The following is a 22,543-nucleotide window of genomic DNA, read 5'->3' as shown; positions in this document are numbered from 1 at the left end:
CCGGCCTCGCCAAAGTCAGGAACCCAGAGCGACCGACAGTGCGCAGGCCAGCCGGGGGCCGGGGCAGGTCAAGCGCACTTTCCGGGAGATATCAAAGTTTGACAACCATCGGACACCTGCGCAACACTGGCCATGGGCTAGGTGACCTTGGTGACCTGGGCACCAGCTCAGACGATGCGTTGACCGGCCGAGTCGTTCATGTAGGTGACGTCCTTGTTCTCGAACTCGGCGCGCTTCCAGATCTCAACCTCGCAGCCACCGCGGAGGATACCCACACGCATGGCTGACAGGAGGTTGTGGGCGGCGTTAGAGTGGTTGTATACACCGCCGTTGAAGATGGCGGTGGCATCCTTACCAACAGCGGAAGAGATGAGGGCCTTGCCGCCGGGGTGGTCCTTGATGAAGTCGGCGACGTTGTGAATGACTCCAGCAATGGCAACGAGGGCCTTTCCGTTCTTGGAGTCGGCTACGAAGTCATCCCAGTGGACAACAGGGAGCTGCTCCAGGGGGATACCCCAGTCGAGGGTGGCACGCTTCTGGTCGAGCTTCTTCTGCAACTGCTGGACACGGCCCTTCTCGATCTCGTTCTGGCGGAACTGCTTCAGGTCGTAGGCAAGGCCGAGCTGCTTCCAGATCCAGATGGACCACTTCGTGGGGTCATATTGGTACCACTTGATGGCGTTTCGGTAGTCCGAAGGAAACTCGTGGTGGAAGTTGTGGTAGCCCTCACCTAGGGTGACGAGAGCGGTAATGACGTGGTCACGGGGTGAATTTCGGTCGTCGAAGGGCTGCTCACCGAGCCAGTGGGCGAGGGAGTTGACGCAGAACGTGGCTTGTTGGACGAAACAGGTTCGGAGGATACCGGCGTAGACGAAACCGCCGAGCCAGTCGCTCCAACCGAAACCAGCGACGATGGTAGGCAGAACGAGGGCCATGAAAATGACGCACTTGAAGTAGTTGCGATGCTGCCAGACAACGATAGGGTCCTCGTTAAGGTCGGTGATATCGGCTCGGCCCTGGCGCTTGGGGTTCTGTTTAAAGACCATCCACCCGACGTGGGAGTAGAGAAGACCTTTGCGGACGGAGTAGGGGTCCTTTTCGGTGTCGGTGTACCGGTGATGAGCACGGTGGCCGTAAGACCACCAGCGGATAGAGCCCTCAACAGCGCCAGCACCGACAGCAGCCAGGTAGAACTTGAGGGGAGTAGTGGCCTTGTAGGAGGTGTGAGCCCAAAGACGATGGTAACCTACAAAATGGTGGGAAGGTCAGTATCAACAACCAGCGGAAGGAGAGGACATTTGATTGGAACACATTTGAACAACGGACTCACCAGCAGTTATTCCAAGGCCGGTGTTAAAGTAGAAGATGACGGCCCAGATGCCGGTATAGAGGTGGAGAGGGACCCAGTAGGCAGAGATAAAGCCGATGATGGGAATGATGATGATGAGAGTGGTGTTGAGCCAGTTAATGTGGAGGTGGATGTTGGGCCAAGTCATTGGAGTGTCGGCAATGTGAACCTTCTTGGGATTATACTTGGTATTGCTTCGGAGCGGCTCGTATTCGATGGTTCCGTCCGGGAAGGCCGCGGCCTCCTTGCTGGCCAAAGACGACGACGACATCTTGAGCGGTGGTCAAACAAGTGGTGGGACTGCTTGAGGGAGAGTCGACCACGACGAGGAACTAGCAGGACTCTTCACCCAATGCGAAAAACCACGATGAGGGTGGTATTCCGAAAGCGAAATGGGAGGTGGAAGCTAGGATATAGATAGTAAGGCGCTCTAGAGGGAGAGAAAGGATGGATCGGCAGGTCGTCGGTTTGTTGGGGTGGTGCCAAAAGGCTTCACGTCAGACCCGAATCCAGGCGAGTATGTGGGTTACAGGAGGCAATTTTCCCTTGGGAGTTGGGTTAGCAGCGCAACAGGAACGGGGAGGAGTCGAAAACAACACATCCTTGCTCGTGATGATGTTAAAGAATGAAGATGCGGGAGAAGGAAGACGAAAAGACAGGGACAGGAAGGAGAAGTTGAGAGCAAGGTGATGCGAGATGGATCGTCCACACACTGGGGATTCACATGTGAGTGAGTGAGTGAGTGATGTGTGTCGCTGTGTTATTCCTGTATTTTGCTTTCCAATCCCACTCTTTACCAACCTACCTTGGGGTTGGGACCGACGGAACACGTTACACCCAAAGACTCAACAAAGTGGCACCTCCAAACTTTGTTGGACCCGCGCGCCGGCCGGGCCGCCGGGTTTGGGTGGGAAAAGCTCCCGCTGCTGCGACGAAAGGGTCAGAACTATAACACACAGCTTAGCAATAGGGGTGTACGTATCATATGTAGGTGTGAATCGCATGTTTGAGGGTTGGCGATAAACCCGTCGGTCCCATATCTCGACGGCCAGTGCAGCGTCACTGCGCAAGAACTTGCAACGGAGTGGGTTAGCCACTTTTCTCTAGACCTTTGAAAGCAGCAGACCTGCGTATTTGGATATGATATATCGATATCAACTGTGCTATCTGGATATATCGATATTGATATATATCGATATTAATATAACTCTTTGCCTCTTAAATGGATATCTAGATTGATATCTACCTAAATACCGCTCTCTGATTGGCTGAAAAGATCTTATTAATTGATTAGATGATAAAAAGGCTTCTATCGCATATTACTACTAGGTTTATGCGACTAGATATGAAACACGGGGCGTACCTTGGGGTCGCGTATCTGGTTTCATATCTAGCCTATCGCATAATCCTAATATAAGCTTAAATAGCTATTCCTAAATATATAGCTATTTGATTTCTTTTATTTTTTAGATAACTCTTATTAATTAACTAGTGCTATTAATAATCCTTATAGAGCTAATTATCTAATAATTTCTCTTAATTCTAATATTAGCACTATTATCTTAGTACTTATTTAAATAGCCCTAGGTATTCTAGTATAATTAGCTTATCTAGGTAATTTATTGACTATAGTATTATCTTAGATTACCGCTGCCTCTATGCCCTTGATTTTGGATTAGCCTATTACTGGGATGTCTCTAGACTTTTTCTTTTTCTTTAAAGCAATATATCCTAATGAGGATACCTAGAATACCACCAGCGGGTTATATAAGTGTAAATCTAGGGGTATAGTGATATATTAATATCTTTATTGCCTTGCTAATAAGCCCTAGGCGAATTAGAAGCGGGATAATATATAGTATTATGCCTAGCGGTGCTATGCTAATATTATCTCTTTCCTTAATTATATGCTTATTAGGGGTAGTTTTAATATTTTAGATAATAAAAGGGAAGCTAAATATCCTTAGATTAATGTTTTTTTTTTCTTATTACTTAGATATTTCTCTTTGCTATATATTTAACCGCGATTAATATTTAGATATAATAATTAGCCTAATTATATGCCGCTAGCTTGCCTTTTTAGTAATTACCTAGGATGAGATATAAGAGATTATGCTAGTAGCTAATCCTACTATAGAGGACCTTTTAGTGATTAACCGAAGTGCTCTAATGCGACTAATTAATGCTATATATAAGTTATATTCTTCTTAGCTTATAGTAACTCTTAAAGCTTCTATCTTAAAGATCTATATCCTCTCTAATCTCTGGATATCGCCTTATCGCTATGGGATACTTATTATCTCTGCGCGATAGGTTAATTAGGATTATTAGCCATGAAGGGTATTACTAGCGATGCCAGAATATCGCTATAGCTATAGTGATGAAACCTAGGTATCTCTAATTATTAATATACTAGTAAAGTATAGTATTGCTTCTAAAGTGGGCTATTATATAGGGGATAATACTACTTTAAATAATACTTACTTATTTTATCTCTTATGATGGTTATGAGAAGACTATGGGGTATAATAGCTCTTCCCTTATCTCTAGATTAGGATTAATTAGTTACTAGTTGATGTTTAATCCCTCTAAGCGCTATATCTGCTATATCGCCTATATTATTAACCTATCCCTTTAAGTATTTTTTCTTATATTTTTAAAAGAGGCATTAATCGCCGCTCTTAATGCTACTAATAATACCTTAAACGATCAGTTGTTTGCATAGTTCTATAATACCTTATATGATGCCGCATAGATAATAGGAATAGATAAGGCCTATTAGAGAAGAAGAGCTTCGCGAAGAGGCAATTATATACTTAAGAACTTCACTGGATGGCAGTATATCGCGCCCTTATAGAAAGTATATAATATCGCGGTCTAGATATATAAATCTATGCTTTATTTGGCTATATAGGATAATAAAATAAAGCTTTAACTAGGCATAGATAATGCTATATGCTAGAATTTATAGTATTAATTATTAAATAATTTTCTATGATATTAATCCCGTATAAAATAGTTCCTAATTGATTATAATAGAGAGCTTTAAGATAATATCTTGCTAGCTTTAGAGTGGGAGTTTATTGAATAGATATATTATTTCTTATAGCTATTTGCCTTAGCTATATTATTAGCTAAAGGGGCGTGATCTATACTCTCTTAATTACTCTTAATAATAGATGTTTTATTGCGATAGTACGAGAAGTATAAGGTCAGTAGCGATATTTTTTCTTTTATCTAATTAATTAGCTAACTAATTATCTTATTTAGGAGCTTTATAGTTTAAAGAAAAATTATAATCCCTATATGGTATATTATATCAATATAGGCTAGTTTATACTTAATAAGTATTATACCTTATTAGACTAGATACCTATGTATACCGCCGCGCTCCTTTTTAATCCCTTGAAACGAAGAAAATATATTAAGCGGAATTAGCAAGAATCCTAGTACGCGCCTGCTATTATTACTGCCTAGTAAATTTAGCTAGATAAATATAATGCCGCGTTAATCCTAGAATCCTTATGGGTGCCTCTAGATATATCCTTTTTATCTAGGAGGTAGTATAATAAGCTGGATAAGTTATTAAGCGATATTGCTGTTATTAGCCCTATCTTAGATGATGCTGATGACTTTGAAACCTTTATTGATGCACTATTGACCCGGATAACTGGCTCTCCTCTCTAGTGGTGGCTATATCGAGATTAAAGGAAAGTATATCCGCGGTTATCCCGCATAGTAATTGATATCCTCTTAATCCCTCCTGAATTATCTAATGTTAAGTCTTACTTTTATCGGCGCGGCGTATACTATTATGGGATAGAGAGAGTATAACCTGCGAGAACTTGGCGAAGGTTGAGTGTGTGAGTAACTAGATGCGCGAGGGTATTATTATACCTAAGTCTTATGGTGGCAGGGGCGTTATTTCTAGCGTTGCTGTTGAATTTAGCGTTGAAATAGAGGCAGAGGACTTTCTAGATTAGGGTACTTTCTTATTCTTTCTTTTAGCCTATAAGAATTATATGTGGTTTATTTAGATATTAACCTTGCTAAAGTGGCTATGTGGCTATATGGATATCTACCTGGATATATTGATATCCAGATAATTTCTCCTATTTATCTGGATATCGATATAAGGGCCAGAATTTCGGTGGATATCGATATACGCAGGTCTGGCCCTTTCGCTCATCCTGATCAACCTGGTGCTTCACCCTCAGATGCGTTGTAACGGCAGAGCCTTTGACAGAGAGTGCGTATCGGCAATCTGGCCGACAGCAAATCAGCACCCTTGCATCTGGGTCGATGCGCAATGCAAGTCGATTGAGAATGTTGAGCCCGGGCACAGCAGAATCCATCATCAACTGTTGAAAGCTCCGAGGACTTCGCCGTGGGGGGGTTTCAGGAAAATGAGTGAAAAGGTGTCTAGTGCTAGACTGGAGCGCCTGGGAAAAGCCGCGACTTCAAAGATTTATCTCAACCAGGAATAAAAAGTAAGCAAGCATTTTTAATTTCATGAAGCGTCGTGTGGTGATGAAGAAATAGGGGAACGACCAGGGACCCGCCAACCCCCAGAGCGTGCACGGACGAAAAGTATGTATTACGACGCATTTCGTGGGAAATCGGAGGGACATCACGCGTGCACGGGCCAGATTATGTGTATTGCGTCGCAATGTTCGCAGCAATCACTGTAGTAGTGCTACCGCACCCCTGCCGGGTCGGCTTTGAAGGTACGTATATCACAAGCCCCCGAGTACTTTTGGTATCCAAAAGTACCTTTTGTCATTCAGCCACTAATGGCTACTAGGGCGAATTATAGCTAACATCTTAGCCCACTTTGGACCTTATGACAGCTTACAAGGTAGATCTTAGTACCTTAAAGTCACCACCACGAACTTTACAAAGAGACACATACGCCGCGTCGAGCTCATTGAACCTCGGGCCACTCTTCTCCCCTGATATACTCCTCTGCAGTATATACCGGAATATGGACGCCAAGCTGTTATAATTGTAAGAAAGAGCCGCAGCTCAGATGGAGAACACTTACATTGTTAGGATGAACAACGCTTGGATCACGACCATCGTACCCAAATTCTCCAATGTACTCGAACATATCCGCAAGTTCCTCGCCAACGCAGCCAGGGACGGCGTCTTCAAGGACTTTGCGGTCGACGCGCTCGAAACGACACGTCAAGCCATGGATCTTCCCCCACAGAGCCGCAAATTCGTTCCAGCTCATTAAGCTCCCAAAGCCGAGCAGATTCTTGCCCGGCTCAACCTGTACGAGGGCCTTGGTGAATTTACCTTGAGCGTCTAGTCTTAGCTGCTGAAATTCCCTGTAAAGATGGGACGGAATACGTACCTGTGTCTTGACGCGCCTCGACCATGGGAACCGGGGCGTCACCGTCTGTGGGAACACTCAGCACAAAAGTACCGTCAGGTTGCTACCGTTATGTCAATTTCAGTCTCAATTAAACTAGGTATTACTGTGCAAGTAAGTCCCACGAAGCCATAGACTCACCTTAGTCGGCCGGGCCATATGGAGGCCCTTCTTCCAGTTGGTCATATAGAGCCCAACCTGCAGATACGAAGTCTTCTTGTCCAGCGCTGGATAAGTGGCCTTCAGATATTCAACACCCTCCCACTTCGCGTCGAAGTGGAGATTGTGGGTGTACTTCCCCTTACTCCACCTCTTCGTGTGCGAGAGAGTTGAGAACACGAGTCGATCCAAGGTCTCAACTGTAGCATTTGCGGCGTCTATGATGTTACGGCCCTGCTGCACCTCGGCCTCATAGGCGACCTCGTTCACGGGTCGGGCAGTCGACGCTGCCTGCGCTTGTGCTTTGGGATCGTACACGACTCCCCAGAAATCGGTGACGCCAAATATCACATTCGATCCGGCAAAGGCTGTTTTCAACGTGGCAACGTCATTGATGTCGGCCTTGACAAGTTCAACACCCTTGTCGGCCCAAGCTTGACTCGACAGCTTGCTTGGATCGCGAGTGAGGCCGCGGATGTGCCAGCCTCCCTCCTCGAGGAAGGCATCGGCAACGGAGCCACCCTTTTACGGATTAGTTGTCCTGAATGTTGGCAAGTGCTTCGCAGTATGGGGCCTTTCCGTACCTGGCTGCCCGTCACGCCCACAATAGTGATGATCTTCTTGGCCATTCTGATTGATAGTGTACGAGATTGATTCGGTATTTGGAACTGTGAGTGTTATGAGACTGGCTTTAAACCACTTGGCTGAGCTTGGGGGAAGGACATTATATAGTAAACCGAAGTGCACAGCCTGCATCCACTCCGTAGAAGTGATGGTGGGATTGAAGGAAGTTCTCTCTGTGCGAGGACGGTGCAAGGTTGTGCCACTCGTCCGCTACGGCCTCCGTTCTCCTGGCTTGTCGGCCGATGATGTCTCGTATCGACCCAGCCAGAAGAGTGATTCGTAACGAACACCGATTACTATTCATCCGAAATTTACATAACTCAAAGGGCCGTCTGGTTGAGGCTAACTAGCATTGTAGGTCTTGCTGCAATTAGGTAAATCGCCCCGACGGTGGCCGCCGGGCTGCTTCCGCCGGCGGATAGTTGCACCGTCCAGGCCTCCACTCCACCCCCATGATCTGGTGAGCATTTCGTGCATTGACAAGCATAGAAAAGCCACGACGAAACCTTGCTTGCCTCCCAACGCAGAAAGTACGTCACAGGCATGAGGTGTCTCGGTCAGTCTTCTTTGACCCTTGGGCAAGAACGTTCAAAGAATTTACGGGGTGGTATATTGATAATAGAGGATGGCTGCTGAGTGATCATGATCGACCATCGCGCTTAAAACGTTGGAAGCTGTCCGAGGCCGCCTTGTGCCAACACTAATATAAGTGGACCCTCTCATGTTGGGAGGCTAACTGCATTCAGCTCTCCCAATGGAATTCACTGAAATGTTTAGTAAACAGGATTCTCGGTGTACCGGACGGACGATTAATAAATAGGAAGATTAAGGAGAAGTGTGTATAGCGAAGTAATTAATTGTATGCGTCTCTAGAAGAATCCTAATTTCTGTTTTATTACACTTCCCCCATCTATAAATCTCCTGTCCGTCCTGTTTCATAGTTCTATGACTGTTTCCTATCTTGCAGTCTACAACCTTACACCCGCCATGGCCAACCACCAGCTTAAGGAGTTCCTTGAGCGTAATAAGCATGTTGAGCTTGACAAAACCAATCTCAGAGGCTAACATTGTCTATAGGAGATCGCTTGGAAACCACCAAGCGCCACCTCTGCTACAGGACTTACTCAGCATGAGCCCCAAGTCGGGAAGCATCTGCATCTGTTAGTGTTGTTTACCCTAATGCTTCACTGTTCTCGCAAGCTAACCGCTTAAGTAACCTGCTCTGATGCCCGAGTCGACCCAAATGAATACTTTGGCCTTAAGCTTGGAGGTAGATAGTCTTAGTATATTGCTAGACCTATTGCTAATACGAACCTAGAAGCCCTGGTAATACGCAATGCGGGTGGTCGGGCCACTGATGCCTTCCGAAGCCTTGAAGTTATGGGGACAATCAGTCCTATTGGCTTGATCGTGGTGGTACATCACACTGGTATGTATTTAATAGCCTTGCATATTAAGGAATAGCAATATAATCTAGCAAAAATCAGACTGCGGCGGACTGTTTACTACCGAAGATGAAATACGATCGAAACTTAGCAATAGAGCCCCTACCCACGCCTCTGCAATCAAGGATAAGTGGTTTGGCACCTTCAGAGAGTTAGTATCATACACCCTAGAGCTGTGCCGTATTAATTATGCATTTAGTGTTGGCCTTGATGAGAGTATTCGCCAGGATGTGGAGGAAATAAGACAATGGCCATTTTTACCGGCAGAAGCTCGGGTTGTGGGTTATGCACTTGATATTGAGACAGGGGTTGTCAGAGAGGTAGTTCCCTAAATATCCATATGTCGCAGGGTAGGCATGATCTTCACGGCCTCAGGAAACAACTGTGTTAGTAATCTAGCCGTATGCTTTAAGTAACTCTGCGGGATGGAGTACCCCGCACAAGAGACAACCTCGGACAACAATCAATCAACACACTGCTGCTGCTCATTATCGTTTACCTGACCCTTGATCCTTTTGGCACGCTCAGTGCGACACCATAATACAATAGGCTAGGAGGGGTGCCTACAGGTGACAGCAAGTGTCCGATCCTGCCCTGAAGGATATGTCTCGGATACGTCGCAAATATGTGGCCCTTGGTATGAGTGTCGTGGTCAAGTATCTTTGGATACTTCCTCCCCTTGATGACAATCTTGGGTGAAGTCGTGGACCTACACCACGCAAAGAATCACTCGCGATTTGGCATGGCTTTCCGCCCAGGGCACGAATGGGATGCCCAGACGGCAGAAATCACTCGGCATGCGTAGCGGCAGCCAAAGCCATCAACCAAATTCTCGAGTTCGACCCTGGGCTAGAGTTTATGCCCTTCTTCGGTATTTATCTCCTTCAGGGGTCATTCTTGTTGCTTCTTATTGCAGATAAGCTGCAGTCAGAGGCATCGCTCAACGTTGCAAAGGCATGCGAGACCATCGTGCGGGCTCACGAGACATGTGTTGTGACTCTGAGCACAGAATATCAGGTGAGTTCTGTGAACAGGACCGTGCCGGGAAGGGAAGCTAACAAGTCTGCAGCGGAAATTCAGCAAAGTGATGCGTAGTGCTCTCGCCCAGGTCAGGGGTCGCGTACCTGAAGATCTTGGAGAGCAGCAACAACGACGAAGGGAGCTTCTGGCATTATATCGGTGGACAAAGGACAGGACAGGCTTGGCCTTATGAGCAGGGCTCTGGTTGAGTAATGCCTCTAGCGTATCGAAATGTTTAGATCGGAATAGGGATGGCGGCCTTAATGGTTGTAGTCGAGGGTCGGAACGGTGGGCAGCATGACAGTTTTTTTTAGTTTTTTTTTGACAAGATACCAGGAGAGCGAAGAGCAACTTTGTGGTGAGAAAACAAAGAGGCCGGCGCAGGAACTTGGTTGTTTATCGGTCTTGGCGAGCGAGGCTGGATGGGATTTTTGGGCGTTGTTTAGAATTGAAGGGTTATTTGAGTCGACAAATCAGCGAAGCGGTGGCAGGTATTGATTTGATTTTCTGGAAACAATTCAGGGTGGTTAGCGGACTGCTTGAAAGAAAGGCAGGGATGAATGAATGTATTGTGTTGTCTTGTTCCACGCTGACCGAACAAGGGGCCATTCATTCATTGTGTGAGTGGCAGGATGACGACATGTTCTCGCACTCTTGTTCGAGGGCAATTTTCTCTTATTCCTGGTGATCCCAAGTCTCTGGGCCAGGCGTATGTATTTTGCTAGTACTGCTCAGGGTCGGTCGGGGTGGGTGAAGGTGGACTGCGTCGCTGCTGATAGCGACATCGGTCGTGATGCTGTCGGCTCGCGTCAGGGTATCACTCTCAAGAAGGATCAGCCACGTGCTTTTGGTCATCGGCTTACAGTCTGTGAGTCGATGCTCGCGTCTGCCGATGAATAACGCCGACTCGAATCACGGACATGCCCAGTGTAGCAACGCGACGAACGAGGGAGCCCACCTTAACGATACCGAACGCCCGACCCAATGACGACGAAATTTACAAATTAGCAAAGAATGAATGAAGACTTCGACGTTGGAAAGAGCGTAGTGGGCTTATGACGAGCGAGCTCGGCCTTGGCGGTGGTGTTTTCTGCGTGTCCGCGTGACGCTGGGAGAAGTGTCAGCCAGGGGGAAATGCCAACAGTATCATTTCCTCGTGTGACTTGCAAAAGGGAAAAATAAAAGGCTCTGTCTGCATCAGGCAGACCTCGAGAGAAACAGGTTGTGCATGAGTGTTGAGAAAGTCATACTATGTCCTTGTGCACCCCCTGGCGACCCTTCGTTTGACAGCCCATTTGTCATTCAACTCGGGGACTACCACGGAGTGCGGCTTGGGGACTACATACCTTGATAGTTGACGACGAATGAGTCAAGGATGAGGGAATGCAGCTATAGATGCCCATGGACCTGTCTGAACTGCAGTCCGAGGAAGAAGATGCGGCTGAGGTCGTGTGCGAGGCCTGATCAGTGGCATTTAGTGATCCACCTCCAGTGCATATAGGGGGCTCCCGTCTGGCACTGTAGACCGGTTGCTGCCCTGGGGTCGTTTACTGGAGGGAGGCTTTCTGTCGTTGGGATTTTGGAGCATTCACCTCGATCGCGGATGGAGAAGCGCGGCACGTCTGTTGTATTTCTTGCACTGCACTGCACGAGCCTCGCCTCTCTTCTCCTCCTCTGCATCGTCCTCCACCTCCACTTCCACTAAACATCATCACCACTTGCCCTCCTACAATCTTCATCTTCGTATCTTGGGACTTGTTGATTCTATCTACAAGCTATTTTGATTCCTAGACACGCCGCTGCATCTCTTGATTATACGCGCGTATTTATTCCTCTTCCTTCGCGTCGTTGTGCGGTATCGTCACCACAGCGACTCGAGATTCACCATCCCGATTCCTCACATCATTTCCTTTCTACCACTCTCCACATCCTTAACCCTTTCTACCCCATAGCCGTCGTCTAGAGCCTATTCCTTATTATCGTGGCCATCTGCACCGCACATTCTTGTCACCACTTTGCGCTCCTGCTACCATGAACTCGCTGCGGCTGCCCAAGGGCAAGCGGTCTTACGACCTGAGCACTGTCGGTCCGCAGCCTCAGTACCAGTTCTTGGCTGCCGACGAACTCAGCGAGGTTGAGCCAGGCCTAGTGATTCCTGCCCACAAGAGACGTTATGTCGTACCAACCCCAACACTGCTACGCCTGCGCAGTTTACCCTCGCTCTTTCAAACACCTTCAACTTTTCGAACGCTCCTATAGCCGCCAACTCTGGCGCCCCGATGGAAGCTACAATGAACGGAAACCTTACTATCGATCCTCGTCTCACGCAATGCGAGCCAGTTCCTTCGGGTCAGCAGATGGGTGAAAGCTTCAGCCTTGATCCCCGCCTCACCCAATGTGAGTCAGTTCACTCCGCTGATAACGTCACTGTTGACCCCGGTCTCTCGCAATGTGAGCCGGCTCGCTCTGGCCAAACGACTGGCGATAACGTCACCCCTGATCCTCGTCCCAAGAAACGCCAGCCCGTTTTCTCTGCTTGAGAGATCGCCGGCTACCCCTTCGAGAAGGCCGGCTTGACCATATCGGACGTGAAGTCTAAGGCAGACTATAAGAAGATAATTGCCTCTATTGACTATGAGCTCGCTCGTCAGGAAGTCAATCCTCCCGTTCTCCCTCCGTCTCAGCTAAAAGAGATGGCAGCCAAGCCCCTGCCCGAGGCCCCCTATGAGATCCCCGAAGACGACCCTCGACTGGCCGAGATTCTTCGAGCCAAGAATAAGCAAATCTTAGAAAAGGGTAAAATACTTGACAAGGATAGAAATCACCTTGTGGCCAAGGCGACGAGAGAGCATCGGAACGAGGTCATCGATCAAAGCCGACGACTCTTGAATGATCGAGAGGCGAAGCTTATTTGGTGGAAGCTTCGCGCTATTATTCTTAGGGATCAACCCAACGAGTTCGGTAACCGCCCTGAAGCATTGAAGAACGCCATCTTGTCTGTTGTTGAGCAACGAGTAAGCGAGGGGACCAAAAGAGGTCCGAGGACTCTACCGAGAACAAGTCGCAGAGACAGTCAACCCGCACTACGAAGAGTAACGTAAGTTGGGTATATTCCACCCTCAAACATCCCATGTTAAGTATTAACCCCAGAGGCACATGCAAAAGGACAAGGAGGCCAAGGCCAAGGAAGTCGCGCGGCTGGGGGCTGAGCTCGAAGCAAGTGACACTGCCGCGCTTCAGGCCCTTAGGAAGCCATGGCCTAGCAGCAGCACCTAGTCATGGAGCATTTCCAGCAACAGTTCAGCCAGCAACCCGGACAAGTTGCGGCGGCCGGCTAGAATGCGCCTGCTGAGGAACTGTCTTCGATGGTTGACGAAAACTGGAACAACACCTTTACCAACAACTCCATGTGAACATGCTCCTATTGTTGTTGGTGGAGATGGAGACGAAAGGTTGCTCTATCTTCATCTGGCTGGTCATTGAAGAAGCACAGAGGTTCCCTTGTCTGCTGGTAGTTGGCCCCGTGCTTCTTGTTTCACTCGTACCAGACCGTTTGCACCACGGCGGAGTTTTCCCCTATACTAAGCCACCATGGGCAAGACAGCAGGAGCACAGTCAGACCAAGGGTTATATAATGGACGGGAATTTACGGTTGGCTTGACCACTACTTTTCATTATAAGCGACGCTATAGCGATCGAGGTCGTTGGACTTGTCTTTGTTTTTCTGGTTCTTTTCTTCTTTTTCGTCTTTCTAATCATTTCTCGTCTCTCACATTCCTTTTACGTTTACATCAGGGCAGATAGCAGAGGCGTACGGAGAAACCGGATTGTGTAAACTCATGTAAGGTATCTAGAACCAGGGCCTTTACAGGCAAATCAACGCATTGAAAAGCAGAACTGTCACTCACAATTACACCCATCACCAACCAAGCCCTGTCAAAGCCATTACAGGGGTCATAGACCCAGGGTATCATAGTATTCCTTTTGCTTCACCTCCCTGCGTAGCCCACTGATTTTCTCAAAGCAGCAGCTTGGTCTGTCCAACTAGGCATACTGGGGCTGAGAAGTACCCTCGTACTTGGGCTGGCCCATCTCGGGGTCGGCCGGGGCCCTGGGCGAGAAGGAAGACTCTTGGGGAGAATCCATGCAAGCCTTGACAAAGAAGACGGTGATGACGATGATGACGACCCTTTTGACAGTCAGTTTCATTTCACGATGGCAGCGAGAAGAGAGACAAAGAAACTCACCAAGTGAAAGCGCCCAGAACACTGCCGGCAAGCATCGAGGCAACCCAGGCCTGCAGCTCCGCATACAGATCAAAGCCGGCAGCGTTGTAGTAGGAGTAGTACCGGGAAGTCCACGAAGCAGCCCACGTCCAGGCAGAGAGCCAGAAGATGGCGTCGAGAATGAGGGCGCCGACAAAGAGGAGGCAGAGGTACATGTGAGGCGCAAAGAGCTCTGCAGCCAGCAGCCCCCAAGGACGAGGAATGTGAAGATGGACTGATAGAATGTTAGTTGGAGATATAAGAGGATAAGTGGGTGCGACTTGCGTCAAAGATGAGGAAGCCGGTGGGGTTGGAGCCGACGTAGTACTGGCTCCAGCCGAGAGAGATGGTAGGCGGCAGCGATGAGGACGCCGAGAGACAGGACGAGGGCTACGACGCGGAGGATGGTGAGCCAGAAGGGCATCTTGGGGACGCCAGTGGCCGTGAGGCCGTGGGCAGAGGTAGTTGTGATAGACATGGCGATGTGTTAGTTGATGGTTTACTTGGGAGACAAAGATGGTGTTCTGGATTGCTACTCTCTACTACTGTGTGTCCCACGGGGAGGGGGACTCCCCTCTTCTTATGCTCCCACTGAAGATGCAGCAATAGGCGCCCAAGGACCGTTGCAGCACGCGCCAAGAGCGCAGAGCTGAAGGGGAAAAGCTATCTCTGCCGTGGCAGGGATCCGCAGTGACAGGGGCCATCATTGGAGTCTTGCAAACCATGCCAAGCTTTTTAAGATATCATGAGTCTATTTGGTTTTATCGACTAACGTTAGTTGCTCATTCAGCTGAACGATGAGTAGAAAATCTGCCTTGCCTGCTTGTAGAAATGTGTCTTGTGGTTTATTTAGCTGGAGCTGAAGCTGGAAGCTCCCAAGCTTGTTATTAAATTTGTATCTAAGCCACAGCCATGAAGCTTTTATCTCTCTCTTGTGCTTAATGAGGTCACTCCCTTGGCGGCGGCTGCAGCACCAGTCAAACGTCAGACGGCAACATGTTTGGTCCGGGCCATGCATGGGATTTATCTTGTTGGGTTGAAATATCCACTGCAGACGCCATCTACCGTAGAAACTCGAGAAATTCGGACGCTTGGCAAAGTGGAACTACGCTAAGTTCCTCGCTTGCCTTACCTAATTAGGAAAGGCGTACTTGGCATTATCCGACTTTAATCCCTCTGTTTAAAGCTCATAAAACAATGCCTCAATAGCCTATAAAAAACGCCTCTTTAGCATGCCTCTCAATACAGCCGGCTTTATTAATAGTATCTATATGTGGTCTTCCATTAGTCAGACTGTATTACTAATCCGGCATGGGAGTCCCTAGCGATAATGATACCTCTGTTTCTAAGGGTTCTTCGCCTTGAGAAGATATAGATATATCCACAAGCCGACGTATAAGTTCCTCCCCGATGTTATTCCTTATGTGATCGATAGTTAGTCCCCTCTTATAGGCTATTCGCGCTAATTCCTCTATAGAAAGAGACGTTAGTAACTCGATGAGGTTGTCTTCTAGAAGCCCTAGTTCCTCTCTATCGTACATACCAGCGACCTCTTGGTATTAATGCTCTCCCTCGGCGGGATTTAATGTAGTCTCCCAGTTAGTAAAGTTAATCTCTTCCTTCCTAATGTCTTTAATGCTGATTAAATTCTCCTCGCTTCTATCGGGCTATAGGCTAATTCCGCAACTATAAAATGCCTTCTTAACCATCTTAGGCTATTCCTAGAGCTATTCCCACACCTTGGCCACGATGTGTGTTATTATGACTTGTTTCTCAGTGGTAGTCCATGGTTTAGAACTACGGACCGGGTTGTTATCTCTCTTAGCTATCTATTTATCTACAAATTGTTATAACCACTGCTTAAATAGCTTGTTAATTAATACGTCGAGAGGCTAAAGAAGACTTGTATAGCTAGGAGGGATCATAGCTAGGAGAATCTTTGACTAGCCTAATAGCATTATAACGTTTTTAGTCTTATAAAAGCTAGCCATATCTATAATAAGCATAAATTCCCTATATGGCCTTTTATAGGGGATAACCTCCTCGTTTAACCACTTCAGGAATAGCTTCTTATTATTATAGGCTGTTGGGTTAAGCTTAACTATGACTCTTAGATAATAAAGATGCCCCTCTCTCTATAGGATCTTCCCCTTTGGTGGCTTAGCTCCCTCGAAGATTAGCTTTGGTTTTAGCTAGCTAAATCTATTAGCGAAGATTAGGAGAATAAGTATGCCTTTTCTCTTGCTCTAGCCGCTCCTATTGGTCTTCCCTGACACTGTCTTCTCGCCCGATAACGCATATGTTAAACCATTAAGATACTCGAATGGTACTGGAGTCTCATCGACGTTGAGGATGCAGTTATTATAAAAGCGGCGTTGCGGGGAGTCAAGGATATCAGGGATCTTCTCGTATGGCCGAGGTGGGAACTTAGGGGGCACTTCTGGCGATGGAGGCGTTTTTCTTTGCGTGTTTCGGCGTAAAAAACATAAGAAGCTATTAACAATAGCATAATATTCCTTAGGGGTCTTCTAGGCTTAGTTAGTAATGCGGCGTTTAATGATGCGGTATCTTTTCTTAAAGTTTAGGAACTATCTATTTGAGAATCTAAAAAGCTACTCGTGTTCTAGATAGAGTTCTCTAAAAAGGTGCTTAGCTGTGGTCTGGAACTAAGAGACCGTAATGATTTTCTTCTCTGGTCGGCGTTAAATAAAGCGTCTGAATAACTTATCTTTAAGCTCTGGCCACTTTGGCCTCTAAGTGGTCTCTTTGGGAGTAATACTAAGGATCTTATCCCTTTGCTTCTACTACTCGTGGATAGTCTGTTTCTTTACTAAGAACCACTTTGCCGCCTCAGAAAGATATGGTTGGCGATAGCTATTAATAAGTTGGCTACGCTGAGAGCCCCGGCTGTTTGCATTTGGGTCGTAAATGCGATGATTGATGAGAAAAAGCAGCACCCGTACCTTCTTCTCGTGAGAGTGTGTTTCCTCTTTCCTCTTAAGCGGGGAAAATGGCTTTGATTTGCGCTTTGAAGGCGGCTTTGGCTTTGGGCCGCGTTTGAGCCTTGGCGTCGCTTGCAAATTAGGATCTTTCGATTCCAATACCATCGTCACTATCACGAGATATGTACGACTGTTTTAAATGTCAAAATGTCAGACAATTGGCTCCATAGGGATCATTGATGGATGGCACCAGTCAATTGATGAGAATTATCTGAAGAACAAAGACATTGAATAGCCATGTGTTCGGGCATAGCTATTTAAGCTCGTGTTAGGATTGGGGTCCTGATACGACAAACTGGATGTGAAACAGGATACACGACCCCAAGATATGGGCCGCGTTTCATATCTAGTCGCATAAACCTAGTGATGATATGCGACACAAAAATAAGGCAGAATTGACTCCGTAAGTGAGGGATTAATCTGATATCTGATTCATGAAGAGCCTCATCGCCCTTGACCCTAGAGGGCATAGCGAGCGGGGAAGTACGGTCGCACATTACCACATAGGTGATAAAACCATATACGAAAATGACCAGAGCTATTTCGCACGTAGGCTTTAGGCGTTTTTATATAGGGTTATAGTATTAATATGATAGCGCACTGTTTTTATTATAGCAGAGCTAATGCTATACCAAGCGGTGCTAATATTATTCTATTGGCGCCGAAGCTCTAATAATGCCGCTTTAGAGGGGCTAGGATATTATAGCTAGAAGCCTTAGAAGGAGGTATAAACTCTGACCTCTACTATGATCTCAACCCCCTAGTCTATGTCTCGTATAATACTGAGGCCCTATAAGGACTTAGAGCGCATTAAGGACTTAATCCTTAAGTAGCAGCGAGAAGGACTATCTATTAATACTATATGTGCCTATCTCCGCGATAATAGGCATATACTTAACGTTAGAACCCTAAAAAGGAGGTTAGTAGAATAAGGTGCCTAGGAGTACTCCTCCCTTTACTTAAAGATTAATACTAATACCTTCGTCGAGCTAATTAAAGGCTACTTCTACCGATATAAATATAATAATACTTTTATCGTCTATAATCTTAAGCGACGCGGCATCGAGATCTCTAAGCGAACTATATAGGAGTATTATTTAAAGTATAGCATAAAGCAGCGCTTCTAAGATCTAGCTAAATGATAAGAGGCTATTTAAAAAGTAAGAGAGTTCTTCTTCTAAGACGACTATTAGTCTTTAAGCATTAGAGGATTTAGCAGGGGGTATCTATACTATTACGTCTATATCTATGCCGGCGTCTTTGTCGGCTAGAATATATTATATCGTGAGTATTAAATAAACCTAGAGTGGAAGAAGCGGGCCGAGCAAAGACGCCTTGCTGATTAGAAGCACCGGAAGAACTTCTAGGTTCCTGGGCCTAACTTTATGTGGTCTCTCGATGGGTACGAGAAGCTTAAGAACTTCGGCTTCTCTATCTACGCCTGTATCAACACGTACGTACAAAACGAAAATATACGTACGTGTACTACGTACGTACGATAAGACCCACAATGTTCCTAACACGGTAATTTATGGGTCCCATCGTACAAGTACGGAGCTGTACAAAATCTCTGCAATTCTCCCTCAATGAGGGTATCGTCAAAAAGATACCGCCCATCAAAGCTAACGCTGCCTTCGTTTAGCGACAGTTTATTGACCTTAGCCGCTCTAACTATAAGAAAAGTAAGCGATATAGATGCCGTCACTGCCAGAAGGAGTTTACAGCGACCTCTATTGGGAGGCCGAAAGAGCACCTCGCTGCGTGTAACAAATGGCAAGCTAAGCAGCGATAAGAGCGCCAAGCTCGAGATAACGCCGGCTATCTTCCCTCATATTCTGAAGCTATACAAAAGAAGATAACTAAGGTCGGAATTCAGCATATCTCTCAGGACGAGAGCCGCAGTTTCACCTATAATGCCGCCGCTGCTATAATCGCCGGCGGTCGCCCCTTCAGCCTCTTCGAGAGCCGTCATTAGCGTTATTTCTTCACTCGCATCAAGCCTAGCTAGAAGCCCCCTAGCTATGCCGTCATCACGCGAATTCTTCCCGAGTTCTATTAGGAAATCTATAACGAGGTTTTTAAACGTATTACCAGCTCGAAATAGTTCAACATCATATTTGACGCCTCCAATAATATCTCGGGCCACAGGATCATTAATATCTCGGTATAGGTACCAGGCGGCCTAGCCTTCTACTAGAAAACACTTAACACAGGAGACAAATAGCACACGGCAGAGAACTAGGTGCGGCTAATCTAGGGAGAAATGCAATAACTATGCGGCGGCGATCTCTCCAGGATTAATTCTATCTATACGGATACCGAAAATACGATGCGCTTTATACACGACCTGCTAGGGGGATTCCCAGAGTTCTCATATATTAACTTCTCTCTATGTGATTCTCATGGCCTTTAGCTTCTAATTAAAGATATTCTTTTTCTTCCCTTCTTCGAGGATCTCTTTAATAATATCAATACCCTACTCGTATTCTTCTTATGGTTTAAATTATAATTACAAAGATTAAGAATGTGCCAGCGCATAAGGTAAAATAGAGTAACTCGCGCGCTAATTAAAAGGTACCGGTGAATTATTAGCTACGACTAAGAAATCAATATGCTAACCTGCTTATTCTGAATAATATAATTACGCGTTGGGGTTCCTAGTATAATTCTTTCTTCTCCCTCCTCTGTTCTTGAGATCCTGCTAGAGACTAGTCTGTTTAAAAAGATATATGGGATGAGTTGCGATCTCAAGATTGCCCCGTTCTCCTGCCCAAAGCGGTTCAGATCATCAAAGATAGCAGCTTCTAGCTAGAACTCAAGGCTACAATCGCCGTGCTAAAACCGGTGAACGACTTTCAACACGTTTCTAAGGCTAATAGGGCGGGAATTACATATGTTATAAATCGCTAGCTATAAATTAAAAGCAAATAGGCTAAGATAAGAGAGGCTGATCAGTTTCCTAATATTCCGTGGGACGATATTAACGCTATATTCAAAGCTAGGCTTAATAAGCAAACATACAATATATATTAGATCGCTAATGCCCTCCGGCCTAATATAACCGGCCTAAACTTGAAACTTCTGCCTAGTGTCTTTATACGCGTATAAGAATATTTGCAGAAACAGCTAGAAAATGACAACGAGTATCACCATGCCCTCTCCGAATTCACATACTTCCAAATGCATATAGGCGGCCCAGATGGCTTATTTAATAAGCACAGCGCTATATACGACGATGGCTTCAGGCCAGTAATAGCGTGGCAGTGCCTCCTCAACCAAGGCTCGACTCTGGCTAGAGTAGCTGTGAAGGTAATGAACACGCTTGCAAACTCCGTACCTTTAGAACGAAGTTTCTCTGCTATTAGTTTCATACACATGAAAGCTCAAAATCGCCTTACCCCTATGCACGCGGACATACAGGCCTTCATTTTTATGAATAATCGCGTATTAGATCGCCTTAAGGATTAGAAGTACGCGCATAAAAAGCGCTAGGCGGATCTTAAGGAGAAGGACTAGCTAGAACTTAAAGATTCGTACCTCGAGTTGTTTATGAATGCGCAGGGTAAGAAGGTCTGGATGGATAGTGTGATGGCCTCTGCCAATAGAGATTTCAAGTGGGAAGGTGTCTTGTAGTCGACAGGTGATATATTGGGGGTTATACTGAAGTGGAATCAGTGGTTGGAGACTAGAGTGACAGGAGACCAGGACTGTATGAATGCTCGTACTTAACTATTGCCTAAAAAGGAAGGAGGAAATTTGTATGGTACAGTTTTGTACGTATAGAAAAGTTATACATACGTACAGCTACCTAAAATACAGTACGTACGTATGTACGTGTATAGAAAAATGCATCACTACTGCCGGCACTGTACTGTCTGTGTTGTCGATACTAACAACAATGCAGCTAGCACTATCCCTGATTGGCCTTGCCTGCCCTGATGACCCTGAAGACATTGGTCTTAGAGCTTCCCCTGCCTGCAAAGATAGTGCTAATAAAGATATCATCGGCACTGGTCATACCTGCCCTAATAATGCCGACGGCAACGCCGCTAGCATTGCCCCTATATGCGCCGACGATACTAACGACTATAAAAGTTCCTCGTATCGCTAAGGGCATGCCTTTAAAGTCATTCTATGACCTACTTGGTGGCATCTGCTACATTTAGGTTATGCCTTTGGCCGTACTATTACCTAAACTACCTCAAATGCACTTAGCTCTCTCTAGGTACTTAATTGCGGTCTACTAGTAGTCGAGCCAGCGGCTATTTAATTAGGTTAATGCCGAGGCTCTAATAGTAACTAATAAATACTATAGCGATTAAGGTGCTAATATATATAAAAATACTCTAAGCGAAGGGCTTAACCTTATTCTTATAGAGCCTTAAGAGTATAGGCGCAAGGGAGGCTATAAGATCAAAAGAATATATTAGTATAACTAGGTAGGTTTTCTTTTAAGAGCAGCTTCCGCTATTCTTTAACTTTACGTAAAGCTTTATAAGATACCTAGCTATATATAGCACTATATAGTAATCTAGAGAGCTTAATTAGTATTCTTATTTACTAGCTCACTTAGTTAGATCATAGTTCGGCTAATTAATTAAGGAGCGCATACTTTATAGCCCTCTAAGCCTTAAAGAGATCTAATATAGATTTCTTAAGGTGGCTCTTAAAGAGCCTATAGATACCCTTAACCCGCGAGGTAACTATATTACTAAAATAAGGGTATTAATTAACCTAAGCCTTTATTAGCTTTTCCTTATATAAATTAAGCTAATTAGCCTTAATATAGCTAACCTCTTTAATATATTATAATAAGTAGCGCCTTTTAAGCTCTTATACGCGCTAATTAAAGGCCTTTTTATCTAGTAACTTTATAATTAAGTGCTAGTAATTAAAAAACTTACTTTAATTACTTAGGCCTTACTAATAGGCCTCTAATCCTTATTAGTAGCGCATAAATATCAGCTAGTAATAGCAGAGAACTACCTTATTTATATACTATAGGCATAAAAGAGAAATTAAAGATAAGAAATAAATCTCTATGGCATTTATATAAGCCTTATCGCGGTCTATTAAGATAATAAATAAAAGCCTTATATTATAGAGTTTATATAGGGACCTAAGCTAGTCTAAGACCTATAGGTAGTCCTACTTAGTCTCGCTACTAAGAAATATAAAGGCGATATAAAATAATTACTAATAGGCATTAATACTAATTATATTAAGCAATAGCATCTTATATTTATTTATCTTATATATATAGTCGAGGAAAAGTAGGTCTAGATAAGCCTAGAGGTATGTTA

The 22,543-nt window shown here is 45.6% G+C and overlaps 5 protein-coding genes across 5 annotated transcripts; 2 read left to right on the top strand and 3 right to left on the bottom strand.

The window, feature by feature from the left end:
* Positions 1-167: 167 nt before the first annotated feature.
* On the bottom strand, positions 168-1,619 carry MRS44_014073 (uncharacterized protein; the record flags this gene model as incomplete). Its single annotated transcript, XM_046283119.2, has 2 exons — positions 168-1,246; positions 1,331-1,619. The coding sequence occupies 2 exons, from the start codon at positions 1,617-1,619 to the stop codon at positions 168-170; spliced, it is 1,368 nt and encodes a 455-aa protein (XP_046123818.1).
* Positions 1,620-6,272: 4,653 nt separating this feature from the next.
* MRS44_014072 (uncharacterized protein) lies at positions 6,273-7,513 on the bottom strand (the record flags this gene model as incomplete). The annotated part of the gene is made up of 5 exons (XM_046274364.1): positions 6,273-6,344; positions 6,393-6,649; positions 6,708-6,789; positions 6,867-7,406; positions 7,469-7,513. 5 exons carry the CDS (start codon positions 7,511-7,513, stop codon positions 6,273-6,275), a joined length of 996 nt encoding a protein of 331 aa, XP_046123817.1.
* A 1,025-nt stretch (positions 7,514-8,538) lies between these two features.
* Positions 8,539-10,166, top strand: MRS44_014071 (uncharacterized protein; the record flags this gene model as incomplete). The annotated part of the gene is made up of 5 exons (XM_065618259.1): positions 8,539-8,668; positions 8,722-8,778; positions 8,827-8,937; positions 9,759-9,970; positions 10,023-10,166. 5 exons carry the CDS (start codon positions 8,539-8,541, stop codon positions 10,164-10,166), a joined length of 654 nt encoding a protein of 217 aa, XP_065474331.1.
* A 1,838-nt stretch (positions 10,167-12,004) lies between these two features.
* MRS44_014070 (uncharacterized protein) lies at positions 12,005-13,249 on the top strand (the record flags this gene model as incomplete). Its single annotated transcript, XM_065618258.1, has 5 exons — positions 12,005-12,121; positions 12,184-12,424; positions 12,578-12,987; positions 13,041-13,070; positions 13,124-13,249. 5 exons carry the CDS (start codon positions 12,005-12,007, stop codon positions 13,247-13,249), a joined length of 924 nt encoding a protein of 307 aa, XP_065474330.1.
* Positions 13,250-14,017: 768 nt separating this feature from the next.
* Positions 14,018-14,716, bottom strand: MRS44_014069 (uncharacterized protein; the record flags this gene model as incomplete). The annotated part of the gene is made up of 3 exons (XM_046277999.2): positions 14,018-14,162; positions 14,221-14,473; positions 14,560-14,716. 3 exons carry the CDS (start codon positions 14,714-14,716, stop codon positions 14,018-14,020), a joined length of 555 nt encoding a protein of 184 aa, XP_046123814.1.
* Between the last annotated feature and the right edge of the window lie 7,827 nt (positions 14,717-22,543).

This window comes from Fusarium solani (assembly GCF_023522795.1).
Source record: "Fusarium solani strain SB1 chromosome Unknown bctg00000010, whole genome shotgun sequence".
In the NCBI taxonomy this organism is placed as follows: domain Eukaryota; kingdom Fungi; phylum Ascomycota; class Sordariomycetes; order Hypocreales; family Nectriaceae; genus Fusarium; species Fusarium solani.
The sequence above is the reverse complement of the archived record's forward strand: the minus strand, read 5'-3'. Positions and strand labels throughout refer to the sequence as shown.